This window comes from Drosophila obscura, unplaced genomic scaffold (assembly GCF_018151105.1).
Source record: "Drosophila obscura isolate BZ-5 IFL unplaced genomic scaffold, ASM1815110v1 contig_95, whole genome shotgun sequence".
NCBI lineage: Eukaryota > Metazoa > Arthropoda > Insecta > Diptera > Drosophilidae > Drosophila > Drosophila obscura.
In genome coordinates this window covers 933,289-949,594 of record NW_024542889.1, presented here as the reverse complement: position 1 = coordinate 949,594, position 16,306 = coordinate 933,289, and the positions used below count along the sequence as shown (strand labels likewise).

The 16,306-nt window shown below is 47.0% G+C and overlaps 1 protein-coding gene across 1 annotated transcript; it reads right to left on the bottom strand.

The window, feature by feature from the left end:
• Positions 1–2,423: 2,423 nt before the first annotated feature.
• LOC121405392 lies at positions 2,424–3,539 on the bottom strand. Its single transcript, XM_041596068.1, has one exon. It carries the CDS (start codon positions 3,537–3,539, stop codon positions 2,424–2,426), a length of 1,116 nt encoding a protein of 371 aa, XP_041452002.1.
• Positions 3,540–16,306: the final 12,767 nt, after the last annotated feature.

The following is a 16,306-nucleotide window of genomic DNA, read 5'->3' as shown; positions in this document are numbered from 1 at the left end:
AGTGCACCGACACTTCGCCGTTTGTAACGAGTCATGGGTAGACCCATGGTTCGTTAGTGTTTTTTTTTTTTTTAATTCCTTAACTCATTAATTTTTGTTTTTAAATGGCGCTTTTAGAGAACATTAACTACTAGCTTAATAATTATTAAAGATTAGATAATAATAGATAATAGGTATCGTACGCCGTCAGGATACGTGGGGCGACAGAGGAAGTACCGTGTCCCTGCGGGACGGGACGAAGCATTGCTTCGCAGGGACGATGGTTCCTTCTATGCTGTCTGCCTTCTAAGCCGCTCGCATCTCCTGAGCTCCTTCATCGCGGCGGCAGCAAAGTTGCTTACTGCCGACCATACATTGGCGTCTCCTAACATAGCCGATCATCACGCATAGGTAGCGGATGGCCTCCGTTTTTTGAACCGCCAACTCCAGCCCCATAGACAAAAGCCAGTCTGCTATAATCTGTATTGCCGTGTTGCAGGTTTCTTCTGCCGCTTGCAGATGTTTGGTCACCACTGAAAGGGTCCATCGTCTTCCCTAATGTGTCGATCAGGCATATCGCGCAAAACGAGGAGGGATCCTCTGGCGGCTTACCCGGTTTTGGTAAGAGCACAAGGTGCTGTGTCTTCCATTGTGAGGGAAACAGTCCTTCTTGTAGACACTTCGTGAACGCCGTCGCAAACTCTTGCGGCTTAAAAGAGACTGCTAATTTGACTGCCCTGCTGGGGATTCCATCGGGACCTGGGGCCTTATTAGGCTTCAACCTGCGGGCCGCTGTAATATCCTCGTCTGCCGTTACCGGTTCCACCTCGTATGGATGCTGTAGCGCTTCGTCGTTTTGGGGCAGGTTGTGCGTCCTGGGTGGGAACAACGCCTCTACGATGGCTGAGAGCTGCTGCGGGTCAGAGGGAGCTGCGTTGTTAGTGTGCAGCCGCTTCATCACCATCTTGTAAGCTCTTCCCCATGGGTCGTGCTCTGCAGAGTCGCAGAGTTGCAGGAAGCACTCCCGTTTGCTTATCTTAATGGAGGTCTTCAGTTCCTTCCTGGCAGCGCAGTATGCCATGCGAAGACTCGGTCAGTCGCTGTCGTTCCTTCTGCAAGCCCTCTAATACCTCCTTCTGGCTGACAGGCAGGCGCGCCTGTCATCCGCGATCTGATCGTTCCACCAATAGGTCGGCGACTGCGCTAGCTGGACCGTGAGCTGTGTGTTTACAGATACGATAAAACTGAAAACGCAGTATCGTAGAGAATGACCATATCTACGAGATTGCCGAATCTGAATCAGATCGCATCATAATTATAGCCAGAATGAATTTTCAGTTGCTTCATCCGCCTATTTCAGCCAGAGACCAGCTACTTATTCTCTTTCTCGCTCGCACTGCGTTTTTAGTTTTATCGTATCTTTAAAATTGTGCCTGCCACAGATTTTCGTCCCTTGTGATGGAGGAAGGGGGTGGGGCGAAATTTTGAAATACACCTGTAGCAGTGTGATATCACATGAGTCTGGAAACCTGTTAGATTATACAATAAGATAAGTCTAAATATTGTGTTCGGAACAGACCGGCCTATAATTATAATACATAGCATTAAGTAAATGCCACCGAGCATAATTGTTTCTTGTACTATGTTTTGTTATTTTCTATAGATATGTTAGCTCTCTCGGCTCCGATCACGTCGGGGTCCCCAAAATGTTTAGAGAAGGATACCAAATGTATCACCTATATTTAAAATAAAACGTCACGAACAGATTATTATACAAATATGTATAATAGCTCCACTTAGTAGCTGGGTTAGCCAAAAATTAATTTCTCTACCCACGTAGCGATGTCCGGTATAAGTTGGAATGTCCATCTGCCCTTCGCTGAGCTGGCTCATCGTTCCTGCCATCTGTTTAAGCTCCTTTCCCTCGCTGCCGACTTTATTCGTTTCCGTAGTGCCGGAGGAGATCGATTATGTGGTGCTGCGTCGAAATCTAAGAAGATTTCCTTTGCTTCCTCGGCGAGGTCCGCCACTGCTATTCGTGCTATGACCAAGGCCGCGACATTCGAAATAGTTCGGAAACCGCAGCAGACTTGCCGAGCTCCTAGTCGGTGAGTTACGTCTAGCCCTCTCCTGTAGGACTTTGTCCTCGCCGCCTCTGCCCAGATTGGTGCCGCGTACATCATGACCGATTTGAGGACAGACTCCCCTCGTGTTCAGCATCATGCGCGACAGTGCTCTTCCTAAGTCGGCTGCCTTTTTTCTGACTGCCTGGAGGTGCTCGCGAAATGAGAGGCGAGTGTCCAGCATTACACCGAGATATCGGATTGCTCTTGAGGATAGTATGTCAACTGAGCCTACACGGACGGTCGCTACCTCGACTTTTTTGCGGCTGGATATATGAACCGCCTCCGGCTTTTGCTCAGCCAGTTTAAGGCCCACTGAGTTCAACCACTCCTGGATTGTGGCCGGGCTGACAGCTGGGGCGACAGTGGGAAAGAGGCAGGATCGGCCGTGGTGAAGGGCTTTGCCGCGTTGAGCTTTTTTGCTATGACCTTGTATGCGAGACGCCTGGGGTCATTTTCGGCAGAATCGCAAAGCTCTAGGAAGCACTTCCTCTTGCTTTCTCTGATAGACCTTTTGAGGAATCGGCGTTTCGCGGCGAATTCCTGGGACCTTGTATGGAAGGCAGGCGTTCCCTTCGCGCGTGTGAGGCGCCTCCTAGCACGGATGCATTCGCTGCGAGCTTTGGCGATCACCGTGGTGTACCAGAATACCGGCTCGCGGTGGCGCGGGTGGCTCCTTGTCTGTCTTGTGCTTGCCCTGCGTGCCAATGTTATCGATCGGACGAGTTCGGCAGCACTGGCTTCTGCATCTCCCCGTGGCTCTGTTACGATCAGCTCCTCTAGAACAATCTCTGGCCTGATGGTTTTGGCGTTAAAGACCGTCATTTGCTGGTGGGCTGAGTCTTGCCTGCGGGACTCGATATTGCAGACAATTGCTTTGTGATCACTAGCGGTGTATGCGGTGCTGAGCGTCCACGTTGTACTCTCGAAGAGAGTGCTGCTGCAGAAGGGCAAGCCAATGACTGATCCTGTCCCAGCACGGGAGAACGTGTCCTCTGATCCCGTATTGAGAAGGGTTATCTCTAGTGTGGCAAAGGCTTCTAGGAGGGTGTGACCTCTAGAGTTGGTAAGTCTCCTCAAGTCTCCTGCCAGGATGACATTTGGCCGTTCCCTTGCGTCGTCTGCTACTTTATCGAGTATGGCGCCGAATTCCTGGAGCGACAGTCTTGCTGCAAGGTAGCAGCTGTATAGCCAGAGCTGGCCGACCTTGGCTCGGACATAGCCATTTCCCTTGCGTACCGACTCTGCTTGCTCACCCGAACGCCCGCATGTCCAAATCGCTGCTGTTTTAGTTGTGTCTAGCGTGAAGTGGTGGTCACTGGCTCTGCGGTACGGTTCGGTGAGGAGTGAAACATCCGCTGATTCGTCTCGGACTAACTGAAAGAGTAAAATCTGGGCCGTTTCGCAGTGGTTTAGGTTCAGCTGCAGGATCCTCATTTCGCTATGCGGTGGTTAGGCTCCGGTCTGCTTCTCGGACACCTCTTGCTGCCAGCTATGTGGCTCGCCGCAGCCGGGTCCTGCACAGAGGAAGCATCTAGGGTCATTTGTGCACTCCGCTACTTTGTGGCCCGCTTGCCACACTTGAGGCAGCAGTTGCTGCGGTCGACGTCACTCTTGCACCTGGCTGCGATGTGCCCAAACTCTAGGCATTTGTAGCAGCGCTTCTGTCCTGATCGCTCGACGATCCTGCTCTTGTCCACCCGATCTTGAGTTTTTCAGCCTTAACAAGCCGCTTTGCCAGCGGTCCACCTGGGAACCTCCATATCCCGGCCGTAGGGCCCTAATGCATGCTGTTTCCACTTGATGGTCCACCTGAGCAGAAAATGCCATGGCGACCTCCTCTTTGGTGGCAAGGTCGTCGATGTCGCGGATCTCGATGTAAGTCTCGCTTACCAGTGCCCTGACGCCTGCCAGCGTACAAAGCACTTTTGTCTGGACGTTGATATGCAATGACTGCACCATCAAGTGGCCCATGCGACACCAAGCCGAAGCCTGTTACGCGCGGAACCCAGGCAGAAACGCAGCCCTCCTCCCGTCCAACCGACCGAGGGGCGCTGCCGCATGACGCGCGACGCGTGTTACCGAACCGATCGCGAGCATGCAGGAAAGATAGGTGTTAGACTAAAATTCAAGGTAAATTAGAGCTAAACACAACTCAAAGAGCTAAGCATGCAAAGATAGCTAGCACTTGGCCTATCTCCTCCTTCAGTTGGGCAGTATTCTCCTTCTGCGCGCTGTTTAGCTCAAGCAGGTCTCCTTGTGCTGTGCGGCGTACTCTGCCAACATTTTTGCCAACATCCTCGTCACCATCCTCAGTATGTCGGAGTAGGAGAGGTCTCCTTTTGTGGCAATTATGATTGCGTCATGCCTTTTTCGCCTGGATGGGTAGGCCGTTGTCGCATTGGGTCTCCTTTCTGGACCTTCCGGCGAGTTTAATGGTCGGCGTCTGGGCCTGTGGGTCGCGGTGGAACAAGCCTCTGTATGCGGGGCTTCCTTGGTTTGTGACGATGACTCCGTTAGCCTGCATGGGATCGGGGATGTCTGCTGGTCCATCGTCTCCGGTTTGTGGTCCTTTAGTTTCTACTCCTGCATTCTCACGCAGATGTCCGAGTGTAACTCCTTCAGGTTGGATAGGGATCCTTTTAGCTGGCTGCCGTGACGGGGAGCCGGCCACGTTAAGGATGCCAATCCGTCTATGATCTCGTCCATTTCAGTCAAAAGCGCTTGGAGACTTTTGGTGACCTTCTTCCTCTTGGTCTCTGAAAATTTAGAATAGTTTTTCTAATTAACGAAACCGAAATACTTGGGTGGCGTAAAGATTTATTAAAAGCGGGGACGAAATAATGTAGGTGCGCTCGACCTTATTCAATTTCAACGATTATATTCTAAAATTCATTCCACTTCAGTCTATGCCTAACTAACCTACGGTGGCAAAGCGGGGCGAATTCGCCTTGAGCGAAAGAGCGAGCTTTTATTGCGCTCCCGCCTTGCCCTAACCTACTTACACTAGACTTCAAACAATTCAAAAATAATCTTAACATACAACATTAACTAAGACGACGACATGACGAAACACCGGCCCCGTTGAAGGCCTGAGCGGCTTCAACCCATTGGTAGCGGCGCCAACTTGTGGATTTTTTTTTTTTTTTTTTTATTATTACGGGATTTTATTTATCGAATCTTCCCTATTAGAGACTTACGACAAGTATACAAATCTTAGCCTAATATATTTATTTAATTATTTACACTTAATTACTTAGAGTACGTCCCTAGCTAAGTATTATTGCTGGGTGGGAAGGTCTCTTCGCCGGAGTCGTGTATGGCTAGTGTGCCAAGTTAAAGACTGCGCAAGTCTATTAGGATGGGCTTGAAGCTTGGCCTGGTACTTTGCTTTCACTTTGGCAATTTCATCTTTAACTGATCCTACATTTAAGTCTTTATGGATATTTTCATTCCGTATGTACCATGGTGCCCCAGTGATAGTTCTTAGTATCTTCGATTGAGCTCTCTGGATTCCCATAGCTCGGAGCCGTATGTCCAGATGGGTTTGAGAACTGCATTGTACAAAAGTACTTTGTACTCCAGTTTTAGTGGGGAACGGGTGCTTATTAGCCAATGTAGATTACTAGCTTTAAATTTAAGTAGATTTCTCTTCGCTTCGATGTGCTTACGCCAAGTAAGCCTTCTATCCAGATGAACACCAAGGTATGTTACTTCGGTGGTTTGTGGAATGTTGATATTGTTCAGACATAATGGAGGGCAAGTTTGTCTGTTTAACGTGAAGGTGACATGCTTGCACTTTTGCTCATTTACATGTATCCGCCAGTCTGCTAGCCATTTTTCTAAGGCCACGAGATGAGATGATAAGTGATCCGTGGCCCTTCTTGGGCACTTGGAGCGACTTAATATGGCAGTATCATCAGCAAATGTCGAAGTTGTTGTTAGGCTGTTTGTCGGTAGATCTGCTGTGCTAGCAGATATACACTGATATACAGTGTCGGTCCAAGCACGCTGCCTTGCGGTACACCAGCTTCAATTGGATGATATTCAGAGAGGAAATCTTTGCATCGTACTGCGAAACTTCTTTGCTGTAGGTATGACTCCATTATTCCATGGATGTTCTGTGGAAGTAATATTTTGATTTTGTGGATTAAGCCATCTAACCAAACGCGGTCGAAAGCCTGTGCGACATCCAGAAAAACAGCGGAGCAATACTCCCGTCTTTCAAATGCATTTCGTATCTCAGAGGTTATACGGTTTACTTGTTCAATGGTTCCGTGTTTTTCGCGAAATCCAAATTGGTGAGTCGGGATGGCACCGTTGATGTGTAGGTGTTGTTTGATACGATTCAGGAGCAGCTTTTCAAATATCTTTGATAGGCAAGGCAGTAGGCTGATAGGTCTATATGATGATGGCTTGGACTTGTCTTTTCCGGCTTTATGAATCATGGTGATGACTGATTTCCTCCATTCTTGAGGATAATAGCCCCATTTCATCATGCTGTTGAATATCATAGTAAGGAAATACACTGCACAGCTCGGCAATTCTATGATCATTTTAGGAGAGATGAAATCGTGGCCCGGAGCTTTCTTTTGCTTTGAGATTTGGTCTTTAATGACCCTTGTGACTTCTCCTGTTTGGAATATGATAGGCGGAGTAGCTTCGGGATTGTTGGTTGGTGGGAGCACTAAGCTATTCGTTGCTGGGTGCGGTTTGAAGACGTTTTCTAGATGGACGGCAAATGTATTTGCCTTCTCTTTGTTGCTGCGAGCCCACTCTCCTGTTTGTGTACGCAAAGGTGATTCACTCTCGATTGGTGGGCATACGCCTGATTTTTCTTTCCACAGTGGGAATCGTTTGCTAGTTGGGGAGAGTTGCTCCATATAGGATATTTGAGCTCGGTTTTTTTCATCTTCTAAGGCTCTGCGTAGTAGGTGGTTGGCTATTTTTAGCCGCTCTTTCGATGCAGGTGATCTGTGTGCTTGCCACTCTCGGCGAAGCCTTCTTTTATCGCGTAGCAGCACTTCAATGTGCCTAGAAATACGACTGCTGTTGGAATGTTTATTAGATGCTAATATTGGTGTTGAGTGTTTTGCCGCCAGTGACATTGAGGAAACCAATGCTTCGACTGACCTATCAATGTCATCTTTACAATTAATGTTTGGGCAGCTATCAATATGAGAGCTTATGTACTTCCTGTATTTGAGCCAATCTGTTTTGCTAGAAGTTAGAAAGTGTGGGTGTTCCGAATGCTGTGGATGGTCGTAAAGGTGAAGTAGAATGGGCGAGTGATCCGATGATAGATCTGTTAAGTGATCTACATTAATCTGAGCTTGCAGCACCCTTCGTGTAACTGCAAAATCAATCAAGTCGGGTTGCTTGTTTGGATCTGTGGGCCAATATGTGGGCTTGCCCGGAGAGATAAAGTCAAGCTTATTTCGTGGGGTTATTATAGCGTTATATAGTTGTCTTCCTTTCGGGTTGGTAAGTCTAGATCCCCAATGGGTGTGCTTGGCATTGTAGTCACCAGCTGCTATAAATCGGTAACCTAGTAGGTCGAAGAATGTTACAAATTCTGTTTCGGAAATGCAGAAACGTGGTGGGCAGTATACTGCGGCTAGGTTTAGGTAGCCGCTCTGAATTTCAATATGAATTGCTGTTGCCTGTAGATAAGGTGTAGCAAATGAAGGCAATGGATAATGCCTAATGCGATTCTTGATCAGAACGCCAGTACCTCCATGTGCCTTACCATCGGGATGATTTGTCGCATAGAAGTTATAGCCATCGAGGTGAAAATAGTTTTTATTTGTTAGGTGAGTCTCTGATATGAGCATGGCGTCAATGTCGTGTTGAGCGAGGAACTGTAAGAGCTCGCATTTGTGCTGAGAAATGCCATTTGCATTCCAGAAACATATATTTAGACAGGACATTTAAACAGATTTCTGTTTGATTAGGAGCTCCAGGAGGAGATTTTGGTTGCGCATAAGCTCCTGCATCGTTTGTTGTATTGCTACCATTGTATTTGTTATAGTTACCAGCATTGACTCAATTCCACTAGGCAATTGGGATGGATTAGCAGGGGTATGTTGGGCAGAGATTTCTGGGATCTGATTTGATGCCTGATTCTGCATTATTCCAGCTGTGGTTGGTTGAAGTGTCGGCTTAGAGACTGAGGCGTACGACCCGTTGTTGTAACTTAACGCCTGAGCAAAAGAAACTCCTGGAGTCGTAGTTGATGGTATATATGTTAAGTTTTGTCGGACGACCGGGTTTCGAGCTGCAGTTATTTGTTGGTTTAGGCGATTTTTCAATTGTTTATAGACAGGACAACCTCTATAGTTGGCAGTATGGTTTCCCCCACAGTTGCTACATTTTTTGGCAGATGGGTCCTCCTTATTTACGGGGCAGGCCTCAGTGAGATGAACATCACCACAGGCAACGCAGACTGCCCGTAGAGTGCAATAGGTTTTCGTGTGTCCATATTCCTGGCAATTTGTGCATTGGACCGGTCCATTTCGTTTGTGTGGTTCCTCAACGGTGATCCTACGGTGCAGTAGGTATTGAAGCTTGTATATTGGGTGAACTTCATTTTTACTTATATGCATACTTTCAGGTGTCAGTTCTACTTTGAACATTGGCTGGGGAATTTTATTTCTATTTATTATGTTCATTGCCATTTTGACTTCGAAGCCCTTATCGTTAAGTCCATCTATTATCTCATTGATTGGGACTGTTGGTTCGATTCCTTTGATAACCACTTGTAATCCTTTGCTACTTTTAAGTTGGTAGGTGTAGTAATTCATTTTTTCATTTTCGAGGTATTTCGCAACTGATCGATAGTTTTGTTCGTCATTGACTTGTATTTTTGTTTCATTTATATTACCCCTTTTTATGTACGTGACATAGAATGTGTTTGCGCCAATTGTATCAGTTATTTTTTTGACCAGTTCAGCACAATTTGCCTGTCGAACATAAATAGGTGGCGGTCTTACTTTTTTGGCCTTGGGTGTTTGGGTGATCTCATCTTCATTTGGGACACTTAGTATCGCAAATCTATTGTTTGCTAGTGCCTTATGTGGCACAGTGTTTTCGGTTATTTTAGTTATTTTAGCTGCATTGTTGTTCTTCACATTTTGTGGGCTCAATTTTCTTTTGATTTGCACATAGCGATCGAGCCCAGTCTGAATTAACGCTGCGTTAGCATTTTTTGAACTTATTGGTTGGGAGAGTTGGGGCTTGTCGCAGTGGGTCGACAGTATCGGGCGCTGAGCAATTGCAGTGGTTGTTGTTGTGGTTGTTGTCGTTGTTGTTGTCGAAGACACAGTTTTAAGCGAGGGCATTGTACTAGTTGTTGTCGATATTAGCAAATCGCTGGTTAGGCAGTACGAGTCGGGGGATGGGCACTGAGCACTCCATGACCCACTTTCCAATGAAGGGGAGAGAGAGCGTGCTCTCTCCTCGTTCACTTGCAGTGATGCAGTTTTTGTTGGTACTGCTGCCTTTGGCGAGCGTATAGAGAAGTACGCGTTGCTTTTTGCTTGCGAGAGCCGACGCTCGTCTTGTTGTTGTTGCCGGGCTTGGCTCATTTTGGCTTTGGTTACAGTGCTTGTGGTCTTTACCGAGCTGGTGCTCTTAAACGTTGACATTTGTTCTTTTCTATTATTTCTATTAGTCTTTATTACTCGATTGGATGGTATTCATGGGCAGCACGATCACTAGTACCCATGCCTACCCCGAGCGCATTTTCGCGAATTTAATTTATGATTAATCGCGATTAATTGATTTAATTGATTTTCACCGCGGAGCGATACAAAAATACGTCTGTTGACGTTGACGGTTGGTTGGTTGGTTGGTGGAACTTGTGGATGGCCCGCCGAAAAATGCCCCCATCGCTCCTCCTAAGGTCGACGACCCTGACCATGCCGTCCTCCCCGTCGTGCGTGGCGATCACCCTCCCGAGGAGCCACTCCTGTGGAGGCATGTTGTCCTCGGCCACGAGGACGAGGTCTCCTCCTTGACGTCGGGTTTCCGCTGGTGCCACTTGCCCCGAATTTGAAGGCCCAGGACATATTCTTTGGACCATCGCCGCCAGAACGCTTGCCTGACTGACGAGGCAAGTTGCCATCGCCGCAAGCAGCTGAGACCCTCCTGGTCCGGAGTCCGCAGTGCTGGGGGGGCGATGAGCGACCCGCCTGTCAGCAGGTGCCCGGGCGTGAGTGCCTCGCCGTCGCTGGGGTCCTGGCTGAGGGCTCCCAGCGGCCTGGAGTTCAGGACGGCCTCGATCCCGACGAGGACTGTGGCGAGCTCTTCGGCGGTCAAGAGCGCGCTGCCTCCGCCCGTAGGAGTAGGCTCTTCGCAGACTTCACACCTGCCTCCCAGAGTCCTCCCATGTGCGGCGCTCGAGGCGGTATGAACGCAAATTCGCATCCTTTTCTTGACGCGAATTCGCGAACTGCGTCGCCCCGTCCTCGAGCGCCTTCTGCAGAGCGCTGAGGTGGCGGCTCGCTTCGACGAAATTCGTCCCGTTGTCGCAATGGACGATCTGGGGATATCCTCGGCGCCCAACGAACCTTTGGAAAGCCAATAAAAAACAGTCAGTGGTCAAGTCAGATACAAGTTCTAAGTGAACCGCTTTGGACGCAAAACAAACAAAAAGCGCGATATAGGACTTGTATGGGGGCCTTCCTCGAATTTTCAATGTCGTCGAGACGGGTCCACAAAAATCAACGCCGCAAATTGAAAATGGGCGGAGAGCACGGAGCCGGTCTGCGGGTAAATTTCCCATCAGTTGCGTCAGCAGTCGAGGCTTGCATTTAAAGCAGCGGATACACGATCGAACTGTCTGACTGCAGACCTCCTGAGCGTTTACGATCCAAACACTCTGTCGAAGGATGCTCACAAGTGCTCGTGGGCCGACATGAAAATTGATATGGTGCAGATGACGAACATAGCTCCGCACGAATTGCGAACGCTTCGTCAAAAGCAACGGAAACTTGGCATCGTATGATATAGGAGCTTTAGCTAGTCGCCCCCCTACTCTCAACAACGAAAAAGTACACCAAGTACCAGTGTCTTCATGGATGAAAGGGTTCAACCGCTGAAGACTAGGACCAACTCTAGATCCTTTCCGAACTTTCTCGATTTCCTCACGATACTCGTGATGTTGGATAACTTCAACAATTTTGCGAAAGGCTTCATCATACTCGGTCGGTGAAACCGTTTTTTCAAACGTTATGCTCGGGTTCTTACATTTTCTTATAAAGCGGAACATATAACAAAACACTCTAAGCAGCTTGAGGTGTGACGAGAATCCCTCGATGACATCTACCAAATCCGAAATTTCTACCGCAGCGGTCAGCCCGACCGCGTTCTTCCTCTTCTCCAGCTCGACATCTTCTGTAGGCTCGAAATGAGGGTTTTTTGGCCAGGTCTCTTCTTCATCCTTCAAAAATGATGGTCCTTCAAACCAGATTGACTGGACGATTTCTTTGACGTCACAACCTCTTGACACAATATCTGCAGGGTTCTGTTTTGTAGGGACATGCCGCCACGTAGCTTCATCTGACCACTCCTGAATCTCAGCCACCCTATTCGAAACGAACGTCGACAACGAAGATGGATGCGACCGAATCCAGTGAAGAGTTATTTCAGAGTCTGACCAATAAACAGCTCGTTCGATAGGGACCTTTAATAGGGGCTTGATTCTGTGACAGAGATCCGCGAGAAGGTGAGCGGCACATAACTCAAGCCGTGGGAAGCGTTTTGGTCTTGAGCGTCTTCTGGTTTTGGTCTTCTGCAGTTCTGCTACGGACATAGACGCACGCTCCATAAGCTCTCATGGAGGCGTCAGCGAAGGCATGTATTTGGATCGGTGACATCGGATCGGAATACACAAACCGAGGTATGGATATCTCTTCCAATTGAGACAGTGTATTTTTCAACATATTCCATGCTGTTTCCAAATGCATCGGAATCGACTCATCCCAATCTAGTTTGTTAAGCCAAAGTTCCTGCAATAGGATCTTGCCCTTTATGACGATAGGACTTAACAATCCAAGGGGGTCGAACAGCTTCGATGTCACCGACAGTATGTTCCGTTTTGTCGCTCGGAGACCGATGACTTCATTGTCAATTTTAAACTGAAAGGCATCTTCCTTAGGCAACCATGAGATTCCTAATGCCTTAGTAGATTCTGAATCCGAGATCGTTATGGGTTTTGCTGTGCTCTCAGATGCGGTGATTTCAGGTAAGTTCGAAAACCACTTCGCTAACTCAAACCCTGCGGTCTGAAGAACCTGAGATACTTCGGACTTAATTGCCCTTAGCTCCTCTACGCATGCAGCACCAGTCAACATGTCATCAACGTAAAAGTCGGACCCAATAACGTCAGCAGCTTAAGGGAATGATAGCTTCACAGACTCACTCAACCTTTTTAAACACCGGATAGCCAAAAAAGGGGCTGGTCCAGTCCCATAAGTCACGGTGTTAAGCTTGTATAATCTCAAGGACTCAGATGGGTCTCTTCTCCTCACTATCATCTGAAACTGCCTATCCGCTTCATTCACCATCACTTGGCGATACATCTTTTTCACATCGGCAGTCAGGGCGAACCTGTGCAGACGGAAGCGGAGCAGTGTTGAGTATAATTCCTCTTGAATGGTCGGTCCGACCATCAGAATCTCATTCAAGGCCACCTGAGAGGACGTCTTCGACGACGCATCGAACACGACGCGAAGCTTGGTGGACGTACTTTGGGGCCGAAGGACACACTGATGTGGAATTACGTAGTGTGGAGTAGAAGGAACCGTATTGTCAGTCGGTGACATATGACCTAAGGAGAGGTACTCTTCCATGAATTCTAAGTACATTTTCTTCAACTCAGGGTCACGAGACAATCTTCTTTCGAGCGACAAAAACCGCCGTTTAGCAACCTCAAAGGAGTTGCCCAAACAATTTGGATCTGATTTAAACGGCAGCCTTACTTCAAACCGACCTGATGGCAATACCTGAGTCGTCTTCCGAAAGTGATTTTCACATAACGTGTGCTCAGGCGAAATAATTTTCTTTGGAGATGGCATTTCTTCCAGTGACCAGAATTGTTGCAAGGTCCTATCAATGGAAACTAACAGCTCTTCACTGCAACTCAAACTGTTTGCCGTTTGGGGGCAGAACTTTTGGAAACATATTTTCCCGAAACAACCCAGCCAAGAAGGGTCTTCTGAAGAGTTGGATAGTCAGGACTTTGCTTGATTTGACCAACAGCTAATAACTCAAAGAATGATTCAGCTCCAATCAGCATGTCTATTCTTTGTGGCTTGTAGAAATAGGGGTCTGCCAGTGGTAGGTTCTCTGGGATTTTCCAATCAGTTACATTAACTGACTGGTCAGGATGATAACCTGAAATTGAATTCAGGATCCAAAAATCAAAGGAGAACTCACTACCATTTATGCGCGACTTCACCACAGTGTGTATTTTATTCTTTACTTGAGAATTGGATTCACCAATACCAAGCAAGGTAATACACGACTCCTCTCTACGGATCTGTAAGCGGTGGGCGAGGTCTTCCGTGATGAAGTTTGTTTGGGATCCAGAGTCAAGGAGAGCTCTGGCCAAAATGTGTTCACCATTTTTATACCCGTACTCAAAAAAGAGTTAAGGGGTATATTAGATTTGTGGTAAAAGTGGATGTGTGTAACGCAGAGAAGGAAACGTTTCCGACCCCATAAAGTATATATATTCTTGATAAGCATCAATAGCCGAGTCGATAGAGCCATGTCTGTCTGTCCGTCTGTCCGTCTGTCCGTCTGACCGTCTGTCCGTCTGTCTGTCTGTCCGTCTTGTTGAGCGCCTAGATCTCAGAGACTATAAGAGCTAGGGCAACCAAATTTGGTTTCCACACTCATGTGATATCACACTGCTACAAGTGTATTTCAAAATTTCGCCCCGCCCCCTTCCGCCCCCACAAAGGACGAAAATCTGTGGCAGGCACATTTTTAAAGATACGATAAAACTAAAAACGCAGTATCGTAGAGAATGCCCATATCTACCAGATTGCCGAATCTAAATCAGATCGGATCATAATTATAGCCAGAATGAAGAAATTCATTTTCAGTTGCTTCCCCTGTCCCCCCTCCCACCGACGACAACACAACTCATTTTCCTTCTCGCTCGCACACTCTGCCGCGTTCAGTGCGCGAGCAACCCCTAGCGGAAGAGATGTAGAATCTAAATGGAACATGTACATTGTACAATCTACATGTTAGATGTAGAATATACATTGTAGATGTAGATATCAGATGTAGCAAAAAAATGTAAAATGTAAAATTTTTTTTTTTTCTAAAATTCTAAAAAATCATAAGATCAAAAATGTATATACTGACTGAGTACGGGTATAAGTAGAGTCGCGTCCCCAGAAGCGACTCACACGTTCCTTCTCGTTTGTTCTGACACTTACGATCGACGTAGCCAAAATCACCCTGTCCAACAAAGTCGCATGCAGAGCATGAGAGGTGGAAGGGTGGTCCTGATTTAAAGGAGGAGACGAACTCTCTGGGGGTGGCGGCAACGCGAGACTATTATCAGTCACTGTGTATCGATGCAACAATGTGTGATGTGAGCGGCCACAAACTCGACATTTGGCGACCTTGCATCTTACAACAGTGTGACCCTTTTGCAGACAATTTATACATAAGGACGCAGACTTTGTGAACTCGAACCTTTGCATAACCGAGAGACGTGAAAATGGCGTGCAGTTGGCCACTACATGGTCTCCCGAATTGCAATAGCTGCATGTTCGCTGAGCTCTACTGTTGGGGGAAATGGAAGAACAAGCAAATGAACTGCGATTGTGCGACTTGCTTGGCATGACTTTTTCTTGCCTTGGCTTTTTCGACTCTTCCGCAGACAAATGCTGGTATCGACGATTTAAAACTTTTTCAAAGTCGGACCAAAGCGGCAACTTTTAGAAGTCAAGCTGTTCTTCCCACTTCTGTCTAGTCACTGGGTCGACTCTGTTCAAAACGAGATGAATGAGCATTGCATTCGAAATCTTCGTATCGTCTCCTATCGATAATAATGAACCATAGATCGATGACACTGTATCGATGAGGCTTCTTAGGGACGATGCGGACTGTTGCGAGATTTTTGGCAGATTAAACAGTGCGGAGATTTGGTTCGAGAATATTAGACATTCGTTGTCATATACTCGCTTTAGGCTGTCCATGGCCTTTGCATAATTGGCCTCGGTGACTTGGAACGCCTTTATTGTTCCTAATGCTTCATTAGAGAGGCACGAAATTAAATGATTAAATTTTTCGATCACCGGTATACTCTCATCATTATGAACAAGAGTCTCAAAAAGGCTAATAAAATTTTTAAACTCCGAATATTTACCACTAAATTTTGGTAGTGCCAATTTCGGAAGTCGAGCACGAGTTGGGGCTGTAGAAGCTGATACCGAGGGCGGCGGTTCGCTTGTTAGCTTCAAGGCATCGATAAGCGACATTATCTTTGCCTTGGTTACAATGGCCATTTCTTCCAGCTCGGCTCCAAATTCATCTTTGCTATCAATTTCTTCTATTTGCTCCTCCAATAGGTTGGCCTTGTTAATAGCAGAATTCAGAACATCGAGTCTGCATTGTAGCTCTGTCAATTGCAATGGAATCGACCCACCCTCTAAACGATCCTCTAAGCGGCGAATGCTTTTGACTCGGTTTCTGAGCTTACTTTTTAAGTCATCGAGAACAGACTTATTTTCTTGTGCCATTTTACTATTTATAATCTACGCGACGAAAACCAATATTTTTGTAGATAAAGAAATAATAAATGTTCAAACAAGAACGAAAATGAGAACGACAATAATTGAATGTCGAGGCACGAGGTGTATAGTTGGTTGCAAGTGACAGGCAAAACGATATACCCTCACACTGTAGGGTAGCTCGTAATTTTCCAAGTGAGAGCCGAAAGATATATACCCTAAGAATGTAGGGTAGCGCGCCACTTTCCAACTGAGAGCCAAAACAATATACCCTAAGAATGCAGGGTAGCGCGTCACTTGCGAAGTGACAAAAAAACAATATACCCTCGAAAAACAGGGTAGCGCGTCACTTGGCGCTCCGTTTTGATCAAGCGCGGCAACGAAATTCTCCCACCAAATACACAGCAAGCAACGGTGGATAAGCGAAAGCGAAGAGACGAAAAGAAT

Excerpts from the sequence above, each read along its gene's own strand:
- LOC121405392 (XM_041596068.1), bottom strand. The coding sequence starts at position 3,539 with ATGAGGATCCTGCAGCTGAACCTAAACCACTGCGAAACGGCCCAGATT.